Source organism: Arvicola amphibius, chromosome 13 (assembly GCF_903992535.2).
Source record: "Arvicola amphibius chromosome 13, mArvAmp1.2, whole genome shotgun sequence".
Lineage (NCBI taxonomy): Eukaryota > Metazoa > Chordata > Mammalia > Rodentia > Cricetidae > Arvicola > Arvicola amphibius.
The window spans coordinates 68,758,008-68,770,229 of NC_052059.1; the positions used below are offsets into that span (position 1 = coordinate 68,758,008).

Below are 12,222 nucleotides of genomic sequence, written 5' to 3' on the forward strand. Positions count from 1 at the left end.
AAACAAAATCACACTAACTAGAACAATCTGGTTTAGCACAACCAGGTGAGCACCATTGTGTACTCATGGATCTTTAGGTAAACTCCCTTCCTGTGGATTAATGGGGAGAGTAACTACCAGACGCTACCACCCACCGCTTAGACACAGTCTCAAGGGTCATCACACTACAATCAATCGCCATTTTCATTTGCAGTTCCCGGAAAATGTTTTCAGGACTTCCTTAGAGAAGCGAGTTTTATATCAAGGATTTCACGAAGTCCTCTGATTTCCTCAAGTGTCATCGCTGAATTCTGGGGAGCAAAAGGGAGGTATCTTGCTACAGGCAGCCTGGGCTAAGAATCTCGGCAGGGTCGGTCCTCCGGAACACATTTCTCACCACTCACCGCTGAGGTTTCTGAAGCTGGGATAGTGCCCCCTGGTGTGCTCAGGGGTGCTAGTGGAACTAACATGCTACCAAGTTACTGTTCAGGCCAGTGGGATGTGGTATCCAATTCACCCTCCTTGAAACTATACCCTGTGCTTGCCTTCCCTAGTTGACTTCTAGGTTCGAACCAGCTTAGTCTTTCTTTGAGACTGCCGCTTCCCAAACCACGGAAATGCTGGGCCACCTCTGTTCCAGGTGCTGAATCAACCTGGATCCTAAGCCTTGTGGGCAAAGAAGAAACTGCCCTGGTCTTCCAGGAAGTCCCTGAAGGAGTCTGTGTCTTAGTAGCCGACTACTTTTTGCCCATTCTGCATGTGCAGGAAAGAGTGGGATTTGCCAGGAAGGAGCTGTGTTGCTTCCCAGGTGGTCATGCAACCAGCCAGATGTGTGTGTGTGTGTGTGTGTGTGTGTGTGTGTGTGTGACTGTGTGACTAAATGGCTATGTGTGTGAGTGTAGGTGCATGTGTGTGTGTGTGTATGAGCGAGTGTATGTGCACGTGTGTGTGTGGGGGTGCATGCGTGTATGTGTGTACACTACTTATTAAGAGCAGCAAACTCTCTTAACCACTGAACCATCTTTCCTGCCCACTTATTTAGTGTGTGAGAGGGTAGTGCCCATGCCACAGTGATCGTGTAGAGGTAAGGGGACAACATGTAAGAGTTCTTTTCTCCACTGTGTGGGTCCCCAGGACAACACTGAGGTCATCAGCCCCAGCAGCAGCAACTTTACCGGGTGAGCCATCCCGAGGCTTTAACACAAACTTTTTGGAGGATAACATGAGAAAGATAAGAGAAAGGAGAGAAGCGTGTTGGTCTCCTGCTCCACAAGGCCGTATGTTTATTATTGTGCCTCTGAATCGATTCCCCACTTTATTTGGTGATTTTGATGATAGCTATTAGCTCTGTCCTGTTCTCCTTAAATCCTGGTATGGTATTATATGTCTTTAACCCCAGCATTTAAGATGCAGAGGCAGGTGGATCTCTGTGAAATTGAGGCCAGCCTGGTAAATATTTCTGATGTCCTCACACCTTACAATATCAAGCTCCAGGCCAGTCAGGGATATAGAGTGAGACCCTGTCTAAAATAATAATAAAAATAAAGACAAAAATCAGAAATTCTTACAAATTAAAAATAGTGCATGTCCAGTCCCTTTAGATCACGTGTCTTCATGCAACTCACACAGTTAACGTTTATTGAGCTCAGGATCTTAGCATCAGTTAGTGGGACAGGAACCAGTTGGAATGATTCCCAAGTGGCCCTAGTGGGGTGCGGATGAGCAGGGAGAGATTTTTGCTTGTTTGTTTTGTTTAAAACACGTCTGGATTTCCCAGAGCCATGATGATTATTCTAATCGCCTTTTCCAGGGATTTTTTTTTTTTTTTTGTCTTATTTCCTGGTCCAAAGGAGGCAGATCTTAGGAGCACACAAAAGGGGAGAATGCCCTGGGGGTACAGGGCGGAAAGGCGACTTTAATGCTCTTTCCCCACAGAGCATGCAGAAGGCTTGGGTGAATGCCAGGGCTGCTGGCACAGTTGAGAAGCCGGGCATGCTGTGATCAAAGCACTTGTTGGGGCTGAACATTGAAGGGAGTGTCCTACCTTCGAAGGCAGGCTTCGGGCAATTTCTCATCAGCTGGACGGGAACCGAGGAAAATCTTAAGACTAGAAATGCCTGCCCCTCCCATGGAAGGAGCTTGTGTGCGCAGCCCCCTCCCTTACCCCCCCCCCACCCCCCCGCCCTGGCTCTAACTGCCAAGCGCAGGTTGACCGCCTCCAGTTCAGAACACCCTCTGTCCAAGGTCCAGGGCAGACCGCCCTTGGGTGTTTGCGGGCCCCACGCTGTCTCCTTACTTGAACAAGAGGGAGAATGAGGCAGTGGAAAGGGAGTTTAAAAGAGTCCAGGAGTTGGGGCCTCTAAGGAGGTGTCCCCTTGACCACACGACCAGTTCCCCAAGCTGCTTCCCCGACCCTGCTTTTGGGCACCCCTCGCTGTCTCCATTCTTCCTCTTTGCTTGTTTTCAGGAAAGCCAGGCAGGCGCAGAACACCTCAGCGCTCCTTCAGTGGGCAGCCAGGCGAACGAGGTCAGCCTGTGCCTGCATTTAAATTAAGCTCAGCACCTTTGTTTGTAAAAGCAGAGCGGAGCCTTGCTGTCACGCTATTTTTTCCCTACTACTTCTGTTTTAGACACAGATGTGGAAACCCCAGAAAGTGGCAAGACTTTCTCATCCTAACATAGGTAGTTGTGCCACAAAAGGCACAAAATGTGACATTCTTTGCCCATTTGCCCACCCCATAAACATGCTATGATCTTAGAAGCAGCGGACACTGTGCTAAAGATGAACGCACGGCTCTCTTCGGTAGACGTGCAGTTTGTGGAGAGGAGGCAGACACCATGAGGCAGGGCACTGGCAGGAAGCTCCCTTTCAGCAGAGGCTCTTCAGGAAGATCCTCCAGGCATTCAGGGAAGGAGCTCGCCCCTGACGAGCTATCTCATTCCTGGCTCGCCAGCTCTGTCCAGAGGAAGTGGTCTTGACGCAGCAGAGTCAGGCCGTGCAGCCGGTATTCCCTATCCGGTGGATGACTTTCATTTCTGTGGATGAGAACAGTCCTAGAAATGAAGATGCCATTTACCAGTTGGGGAAGTTTTTCTTGGGAGAGGGCGCTAGGGTGCAGGCAGCTTACCTCCAGAGACTGTGAGGTGCAGAGTAACTCTTCAGGCTTTTGTGTCCATAATTTGCAGCCAAGACATTCTTAGACATGAATTTTGCATAAAAACTCTTAATAGAATGTATGTTATACGAAAGTAGAAGGAGGGGTCGTTTGGTGAGAGGAAGGAGATTAGGACGCGGGTAAGAGAGGAGACCCGTGTCTGTGGTAGGTTTACCACACAGACCGGTCGAGTATATGGGTATCTATGTATAAAAACATCACAATGGAAATAGTACTTTGAACGATAATTAAAAAATAATAATACCCTTTCCCCATGCTGTTTTAAATCTAGAAAAGCCAGAAAGCTCTGGTTGTAGGAGTGGCTGAGAACTGGCGCTGAGGGAGTTGCTCTTTCTGATTACACTTTTAAGTGTCCCGTGCTTTCATATGGACATCCATGCATTTCAGTTTAATGTAAATTGAGTGTGATGGGCCCTTCTTATGGCATGGTCTCCATCCCAGGGGCTGTAGCCACTGAGCCATCTCTCCAGTCTCAGACCTGGCAAAATTTTAAACAACACTGGGATTTGTTAGGCAGAAAGAAAAGGAAACCTAGTTTTCCAGGCTGACTTGGAGCGTCCTACATAAAACTGCATAGCGCCATCTTCTAAACACCAGGTCTATTTATTTATAATTGTCAGTCTGCATCTACCAGATGTAAATTCCACAAGAGCAAGAATTTAAACTTTTTACATAAATATCCACAAATATATACAAAAAATGAGAAAGGATAATGGATCCCACCATACACATTGTCAAGTTATTTTTCTGTTTCTGTGCTAAGACACTATGACCAAGACAATTTACAGAAGAAAGAGTATGTTGGGGACTTAAGAGTTTCAGGAGATTAGAGTCTGTGACATCATGGCAGGGAACATAGCAGCAGGCAGGCAGGCGTGGAGCTCACATGGAGACAGAGATGAGAGAGACAGAGAGAGAAAGAGAGCTGGGAATGGTGCCCACGACTACTGATACACCTCCTAATCCTTCCCAAACAATTCCACCAACTGGGTGGTGTAGGAGGTCCTTTTTTTCCATGTGTTGCTTTTATTGGTTAATGAATAAAGAAACTGCCTTGACCTGATAGGGCAGAACGTAGGTATGTGGGGAAGACAGAACTGAATTCTGGGAGGAAGAAAGCAGAGTCAGAGAAACGCCATGAATCCTCTGCCTGAGACGGACGCTGGTTAGAATCTTTCCCGGTAATCACTGCCATGTGACGATATACAGATTAATAGAAATGGGCTAAATCAAGATGTGAGAGTTAGCCAATAAGAGGTTAGAGATAATGGGTCAAGCAGTGATTTAATTAATACAATTTTTGTGTGGTTATTTTGGGGCTAAGCTAGCTGGGCGGCCGAGAAGAACAAGCGGTCCTCTCCCATACAACAATTGGCAACCAATGTGGGGCTAAATCCACTTAAAAACCTGAGAGAGCTTAATTTTAAACACACACACACACACACACATACACACATACACACACACACAGACAAAACAGAGTTTGACACAGCTTTTTGCTGTTTGCTGGTGGCTTGCCGCAGCTCCTTTAAGAGAGATTTTCCTGACTCATAGGCAAAAAAAATGCTGCACCATTTTAAAATGCTGGTTTTCTGGGCTATGCTGCTAGCGTGACCTCTGTCTCTTGTGGGAAACAGAGCATTTGGATGGGGTTTGTGAGTAACGTGCTATGGCTTGCTTGATGGAAATGTGGACTGCTGTGTGCCTGGAAGTGGGGCAATGCACGTGGCTCAGAGGCACAAGCGGGTCCTCCATGCTAAACTGTGCAGAGCATAAGCAGGAACTACCGTATTTATCATAATAACAGCACAGCTTAAGTTTTAAACTGGACAGGCAAACAGGCAGTACTGTATTTGACCTTTAGTAATGCTGCAGCTTAGATTCTTAAGCACTTACAAGGCTATAGGGGCCATTTTCATTCGAATGGCCACATTTACCTTCCTAAAACCAACATCACAGACTGGAGTATATCTCAGTGCAAAGAAAGTGGTCGGTAGATACAATGCTCTTGATCTTTAGCCCCAACACCAACAGACTCTCTTTCTCTCTCTCCTGCCCCTTTCTCTTTCTCTTTCATACACATATGCTTAAACATCTTTATATACACGCTAACATGCTCTCACACACATACACAATCTCACATAATACATACATTCACAGACATCACACACATTTACAGTCACACATACAGATACATACAATCACATAAACATTCATACACTGCCACACATGCACACTTTCACTTATATGCACATTGAACTTCACATACTTATAGTCATACACACATGTACACTTACACAATCACACACACACACACACACACATTCTTACACCCATTCATCCACACACTCAGACACACATATACACATACACTTACGACATGTTCATTCACACACCTGAGTTAAAGGCTCAGTGTCAGAGCAAGACTAAACCGAGCGATGTTTTCTCTGCCCGCATCAATTCAGCAGGCTCCCTGAGATGGAGGGCGTCAGTTTTTCCTCTTGTCTCAGTATCTGAAAGTGCATGCCTTAGTGAGTTCGCATTCACTAATTTCCATGTGGAAGCTGATGGGTGATTTGTGTTTTGTTGGTTTTAATATCTGATGTTTTAGAAACTCAGCAGAATCTGGGAACCATTACCACACTCTAGGACTTCAGCTATTGAATGCTCAGTCAAGAGAACTGATCTTACCCAGCCCGAGATGCCATCTGGGAATAAAATGTGTGGACACTGGAGTTTGGCAGGATGAACCTATGCTTTGGTTTTGTGTCTCTATTACAACCTGTCTGGAACTTACATCCCTATTAATGGAGTAAAAATATCAGCTCTTTCACAGATGACAGACGCTGGACAGTGCTGTGGCTGGCATACATCAGGATTAAATGCTTCCAAAGGTTCCCCCACCGTTTAACGAGAACCTCTCCAAGACTGCCTTCCCCAGTCTGTCTCATGTTGAAGGCACCCAAGCACACTGTTCTGTGCATCCCTCCCTTTCTGCTCCTTCCTCCTTTGCCCTCCCCACAGCTGGCTCCTTACCAGTTCTTGTCTGGGGACTGAGAGTCACGAAGGATTTCCTCACATAGATGATTAAAAGGGCATGTTACCTGTGAGAGCAAGAGCGAGGAGGGCAGGTGAGGGGGGCTCGCTCAGACTGGAGGAGAGTCCACGGAGGAAGGGATCTGAAAGAGCAGATTACAGTTGGCAGTGGACCTGGGTGGAAAGGAAGCCATTGAGCAATAGGAACAGGGCTTTCTAAGGGGCAGTGGGGTGTGCGCGGCCAGTGCGATCTTAATTAGCAGAAAGGGATAATGCATCCTGGTCGTCTCTCATTCCCTATGCTCCTTCCTGTTCCCTTTGCTTACTAGGAGTTAAAGCCAGAGACGTCAAGGGGCTCTTGCCCTTGATGGTGCTAATGGTGATTGTCTTCTTGCTGCTCCTGCTCTGGGAAAATGAGTTGACTGAGAACGTCATGCTGACATCCATAGAGCATTTACACGTGGACTACCCTCAGAACACGGTCCCCCTGCGGTACTGCAACTATATGATCCTACAGAGAGTCATCCGGGAACCTGACCACACGTGCAAAAAGCTTCACGTCTTCATCCACGAGAGGCCACAGAAAATCAACAGCGTCTGCACATCCTCCAAGAAGAAGAGCTGCCCAAACTACTCGGAGATTTTCTGCTTCCAGAGTGAGACGAGATTCAGAATGACAGTCTGTCAGCTCATTGACGGCACCAGATACCCCGCCTGCAGGTACCACATCTCCCCTATAGAGGGGTTCATCCTTGTCACCTGTGATGACTTAGGACCAGTTAATTTTCAGGGGTACATTGAATGACTTGCCAGGACACAGAGGGAGTGAACTTCTCTTTAGTTAACCTGAACTGTGGATACGGTGTAAGGCTGTGAGAGGAATGGGGGGGGGGGTGAGGGTAGGAAAGGGAGGTGAGGGTGAGGGATGGGGGTCCTTCCAGTGTGGATGAAGTGCAACCATTGCTTCTGTGTCAATAAAAAGATCTTTGCTGGATTAAACCACAAACCACACACACTTTTAGTCTTTGCTCCTTGTCTTTGAGTCATTTGCTGAGAATCAGCAGGAATCTAAGGTAGAACTGGGACTAAGAGAGTGAGTGAGAGTCACTTAGTTGGGACACTCACGGGACCACTAACCAAACACCAAACAACCAAACCCCAATTATTAATCTACATAAGCAAGTCAATATCATGAAATATCAAAACCATGGCAACATCCTTTTTGTGTAAAATATCTTTATCTCAAATATCCGGTGTGACAGGACAGGATGGGGTGGGAGGAGGATGGGAGTTTATCAGCATCATATTGGGAGAATCAGATCATATTGCTTCGAATTTTAGCTTGTGCAGGAATGATTATACGCCATGAATTGGGGGGGGGGGGGGTTAAGACAGGGATTCTCTGTAGCTTTGAAGCCTGTCCTGGAACTAGCTCTTGTAGACCAGGCCTTGAACTCACAGAGATCCGCCTGCCTCTGCCTCCCAAGTGCTGAGATTAAAGGCGTGCGCCACCACCACCCACCCTATGCCATTAGTTTTTAAAATCACCTTTTTATTTATTCTTTAAGAATTTTATATTATGTTTGTTTGTTTGTTTAAGACAGGATCTTATTTTGTAGCCCTGGGTGGCCTGGAATTCAGTACATAAGACATGCTGGCCTTGAGCTCACCAAGATCTGCTTACCTCTGCCTCCCAAGGATCGGACTTAAAGGCGTGCACCATAATGCCTGGCTCATGCAATATATTTTGGTCATATTTATTCTCCTCCTCCAGCTCTTCCTAGTTCCTTCTGATGTTCTTACCCAGCCCTCAATACTGAGTGGTCAGCCTTGAAAGTATATAGACATAAACAGCAAAAATGACTTAGCAGGACACACACACACACACACACACACATATATTTATATATATGTGTGTGTGTTTAGCATATATATATATATATATATATAAACGGTAACTACAAAAGATAAAGAGACTCAATTTGAGAATGAGGGAACATGGGAGGGGCATGGGAGGGGCTGGAAAAAAAGGAATAATGGGGAAAGTGACATAATTCTATTTTAATTAAAAATTAATTTAAAATATCAGCTTCATGTTCTTTCTCTCTCGAAAAATAAAACAAAACAAAAAACCCAAACCATGGAGTCTGATTTGGGCTGGTCAATTACTCCAGAGCCTGAGGCCTGTCCTGAGGTACGGTTGTTAACCCAGCGCTGCTCCATTAAAGAAAGCTGATTTTTCCTCTTCCATCAGCTGTCAATTAGTAGATTATTTGTGTGTGTGTGTGTGTCACATTTATGCGGTTCCCACAGAGATGAAAAGGGGACACCTGACTCCCTGACACTGGAGTGACAGTCAGTAGTGAGACTCTGTAAATTCTGAGAACTGAACCTCATTCTCTGCTAGCAGAGAAAGTGTTAATGACTTTGAAGCCATCTCTCCAGCCCTCAATTTATTTTTGAAAGGAAAACAGTTGGAGTCATTTCTTAGGGACTTTTCTCCTCTAATATACATACTTCTAGATTTTTTGTCTGAGAAACTTATACATGTTACATTGTGTTTTGATCAAACCCACCCGACTCCCTCTCCTCCAGTTCCTCTCCTGCCCTGTGTCTCCATGCACACCTTCATTCTTTCTTCTTCAACCCAGAGCTCACTTTCCTGTGCACCTCAAGCTTTCCTCGGGCATCTGTGTGACTCTGTGTGTGGAACCACCACCCGAGCCTGAGCCTGTGGGCCCCCAAGGTCAGCAGTGTGTGGGATGGCCCCTCCACCATGGCTGACTGTTAAGAGGGCCTGACTTTGGTGCCCCCAGGACCAGGATGCCAAGCTGCTGTGAGGTCATGATTGCCATAGCCAAGGTGTGCATAGAAGATGGCATTGGTGGCCCCTCTCCTACCCTATGGCTCTTAGACTCTCTGACCCCTTTTCATAATGCTGGGTGATAGAAATGTTTTGTCTAGGGAAGAGCATTCCTTACTCCTAGCATCTTATTCAGCCACGAGTATTATTTGTTTAGCTGAGAGTAGCCTTTGTCTGTAGTACAAACACCGTGTTCAGAGGGTACTTGATGTTATGTCAGTTCACTTAAGTGGCCATGTTAGGTTCCCCTCCGTGGTCTAAGACCTTCTCAGTTATGGTTTATAGTATCAGGCAAGCCCAAATCCAATTAGGAAGCAGTGGGCACCCTGTAACAGGTGAGTTCCTATTGCAACAATGGGCATATCTTGTATGGTAGGTTGGTGTTACAGCTCACGTCTGTGTGAGGTCACGAACACTTTTACCGCACAGTGCCCTGCACAGCACCATGTGGCATGGTGAGAGCCAGCCAGCAGGGAAGAGCCTCCCGATCTGCTCTCCTTAGTTTCTCTACAATGTCCATCCAGGGTGTGTGCTGTTTACAGCAGTGGGTAACTAAGAGAAATGACAGGAGCGTATATTCTGTATGGGCAGGTACTTCTGAGGTCTTAAAGACTTTTCTAAAGATAGACTGTGTGGCTTCTACTGCATCTGTTCCTGTTCATCAGGTCCCCAGGTTGCTAGAGAAAGGGGATGGGAAGGCACCTGAGTGGTCAGAAACCAGTTCCCATGAAGGCTGTGCAGATATGCAGACACCAATGTCCCAAGGAAGGAATGAACCTCTCTGAGCTAATGCTTTTCCTTTTCAGAATTCTGAAGGAAACAGAGAGGGCTTTGGACCAGACTGGCAACTCCTTCTCCTTTTGGTTCTTACATTTAAATTCAATATGTAGGCATCCCATGTTCAAGTATGGACATGGTAACCTTACAGTCAGAGGGGAGGGGAAGACAAATGGAGTCACCTAATTCTTGAAATTTTATCAATTCTCCATCGTTAGTTTTCTGCCATTGGTCTTTTCGTTGTTAGTTTTTCCATCTATAAAGGTAGGTAAACACTGAAACTGTTTCCAAGTCTATGATCCTACAATTTCCTAGCGGCTTCGCTTGAGGGAAGGCTTGGGGTTGGGAAGCAGTAGAAACAGGAGGGGCCATTAATTCTTAGTGATGTAGTCCAGTGCTGTATGTGAGAAGCAAGATTCAGCTGAGGGGGCCAGAGCAGGGTGAATGCTTCCCGAGCTTTGAAGAGCTTGTTCTGTTCTGATCTTCTCAGTTGAGAGACTTCAGCTGCTGCCCAGTCATTGGCCTTGAGGTCCCATCAGAAGAGCAGGTACATCTCTGTGGGCAGCCAATTCTGCCTTCTCAAGACATTAAATTATAACCAACTAGGTAGGTTGACGGGGAAGAGGGAGACCACCCCAAGTGAAGAGTACGTCACGGTTCGTAAGTCAGAAGCTGTCTCATGGCTTCTCCCACACAGGGCAGGCAGCCCTTCTTCAGATGAATATTATTTCTATTTCTCTGTTGGAATCCCATTGTCTGTGTTGTCTTGTGGAGTTTTTCGTGCTACCAAGTGGACAGAGCCCAGTGTCTGAATAGAAAGCAGGCAGAGAGCCCAGTGAATAGAAAGCAGGCAGAGAGCTCAGTGTCTGAATAGAAAGCGGGCAGAGAGCCCAGTGTCTGAATAGAAAGCAGGCAGAGGGCAGAATGTCTGAATAGAAAGTAGGCAGAGAGCTCTGTGTCTGAATAGAAAGCAGGCAGAGAGCTCAGTGTCCAAATAGAAAGCAGGCAGAGAGCTCAGTGTCTGAATAGAAAGCGGGCAGAGATCCCAGTGTCTGAATAGAAAGTGGGCAGAGACCTCAGTGTCTGAAAAGAAAGCGGGCAGAGATCCCAGTGTCTGAATAGAAAGCAGACAGAGAGCCCAGTGAATAGGATACAGACAAGCAGTTCAGGTCCTTAGAGCAGTGAGGCACACAAGGCCTCCCTGGAGCAGATAAAGTGGTCCCTGCTGGTATTTCTTAACCCATCTCCTAGACTTCGGTGCCCTTTCTTTGGCTCTCAGTATATTTTCTTCCTGTCTCCCCTCTATTTTCTCTGTCCTAAAAACAAAATTTGACAATAAATGAATTCCCCTTAAGGTACAAAGGACATCTATCTATAGCAATCCATCCCATAGTTTTCTATTTATTAGAAATCAGAGTCAAAGTCCACTTGAAGTGAACTATGACATTTTAGATTTTAAGCACCTGCGCTTACTTACTGGGCCCAGGTCACCTGAAATGGCTGAGAGGAATGAAATCCGGCCAGGTTGGAGAGGTCACAGCACAAGTGAGGCTGTGACTATCTTATTGAGAGCAATCCAACTTTCCATACCTTTATTGGAAACAGAATATGACGGCAATTGCCAGGGTCAATACTGCAATAGTTGCCAGGATACAGCGAAGTTTGAAAGCCATACAGGGTACACAGAATTAATGTCTGAGACCAGTTTTCCTGTCAAGCCTTCATGCTTCCTTGACTACCAAGGGAACATACAGAGAAATACGAAGTGGCCTGAACACTCACTGCCTGAGTGAGTCATCCATCTCTCAGGAAGTGGAAAGCCATGGACTCTAACCTGTAAAACCCAGGACACATGCCTCTGAAGGCAGCTAGGCTAAGCCAACTCCATGGTCCCCTACATTAGATGTTTTTACTTTGGGTGTGTATGTGCATTTTTAATGAATGTCTAATAATCTGAAATCAAGCATAGACAGCTGTGAATTCTGCTAGTATGAAATGCCACAAGGCTAGCTAGCATCTCTGCATTGCCCTTCCTCATGGCCTTTCTACTTTCCTAACATCCCCTCATTAGGAAGGGCCAAAAGCAAAGGATTTAGAGGTTCCAGGCAAAAAATAAGTTATTTACAAATTCTTCCTCCATCCCAAATCTACCAAGTCTGTGCCTAGAGAATGCAGTCTCAAGGGATGCATGTGGACTGAGTTCTCAATGATCTGTCAATGCTGAATGTTGTAGCACATGCCTGTTGTTTCAGCATTCTGGAGGCTGATGCAGGAGGATCGATTATGAATCTGAGATCAGCTTGGGTTTTTAGCAAGTTCCAAGCCATCCTGTTTTAAATAGTGAGACCCTGTCCTTAAAGACAAGTGAGGAGCTGGGGTGTGACTCAGGGA

At 46.1% G+C, this 12,222-nt stretch overlaps 1 protein-coding gene across 1 annotated transcript in view; it reads left to right on the forward strand.

Annotated features, from left to right (window-relative positions):
• Rnase12 (ribonuclease A family member 12 (inactive)) overlaps positions 1-6,996 on the forward strand; it is an 8,221-nt gene extending 1,225 nt beyond the window's left edge. The window contains exon 2 of the mRNA XM_038309573.1: positions 6,521-6,996. Coding sequence (XP_038165501.1) covers positions 6,559-6,996 — 438 coding nt within the window. The 5' untranslated portion in view covers positions 6,521-6,558. The remainder of the gene's footprint in view (positions 1-6,520) is intronic.
• Positions 6,997-12,222: the final 5,226 nt, after the last annotated feature.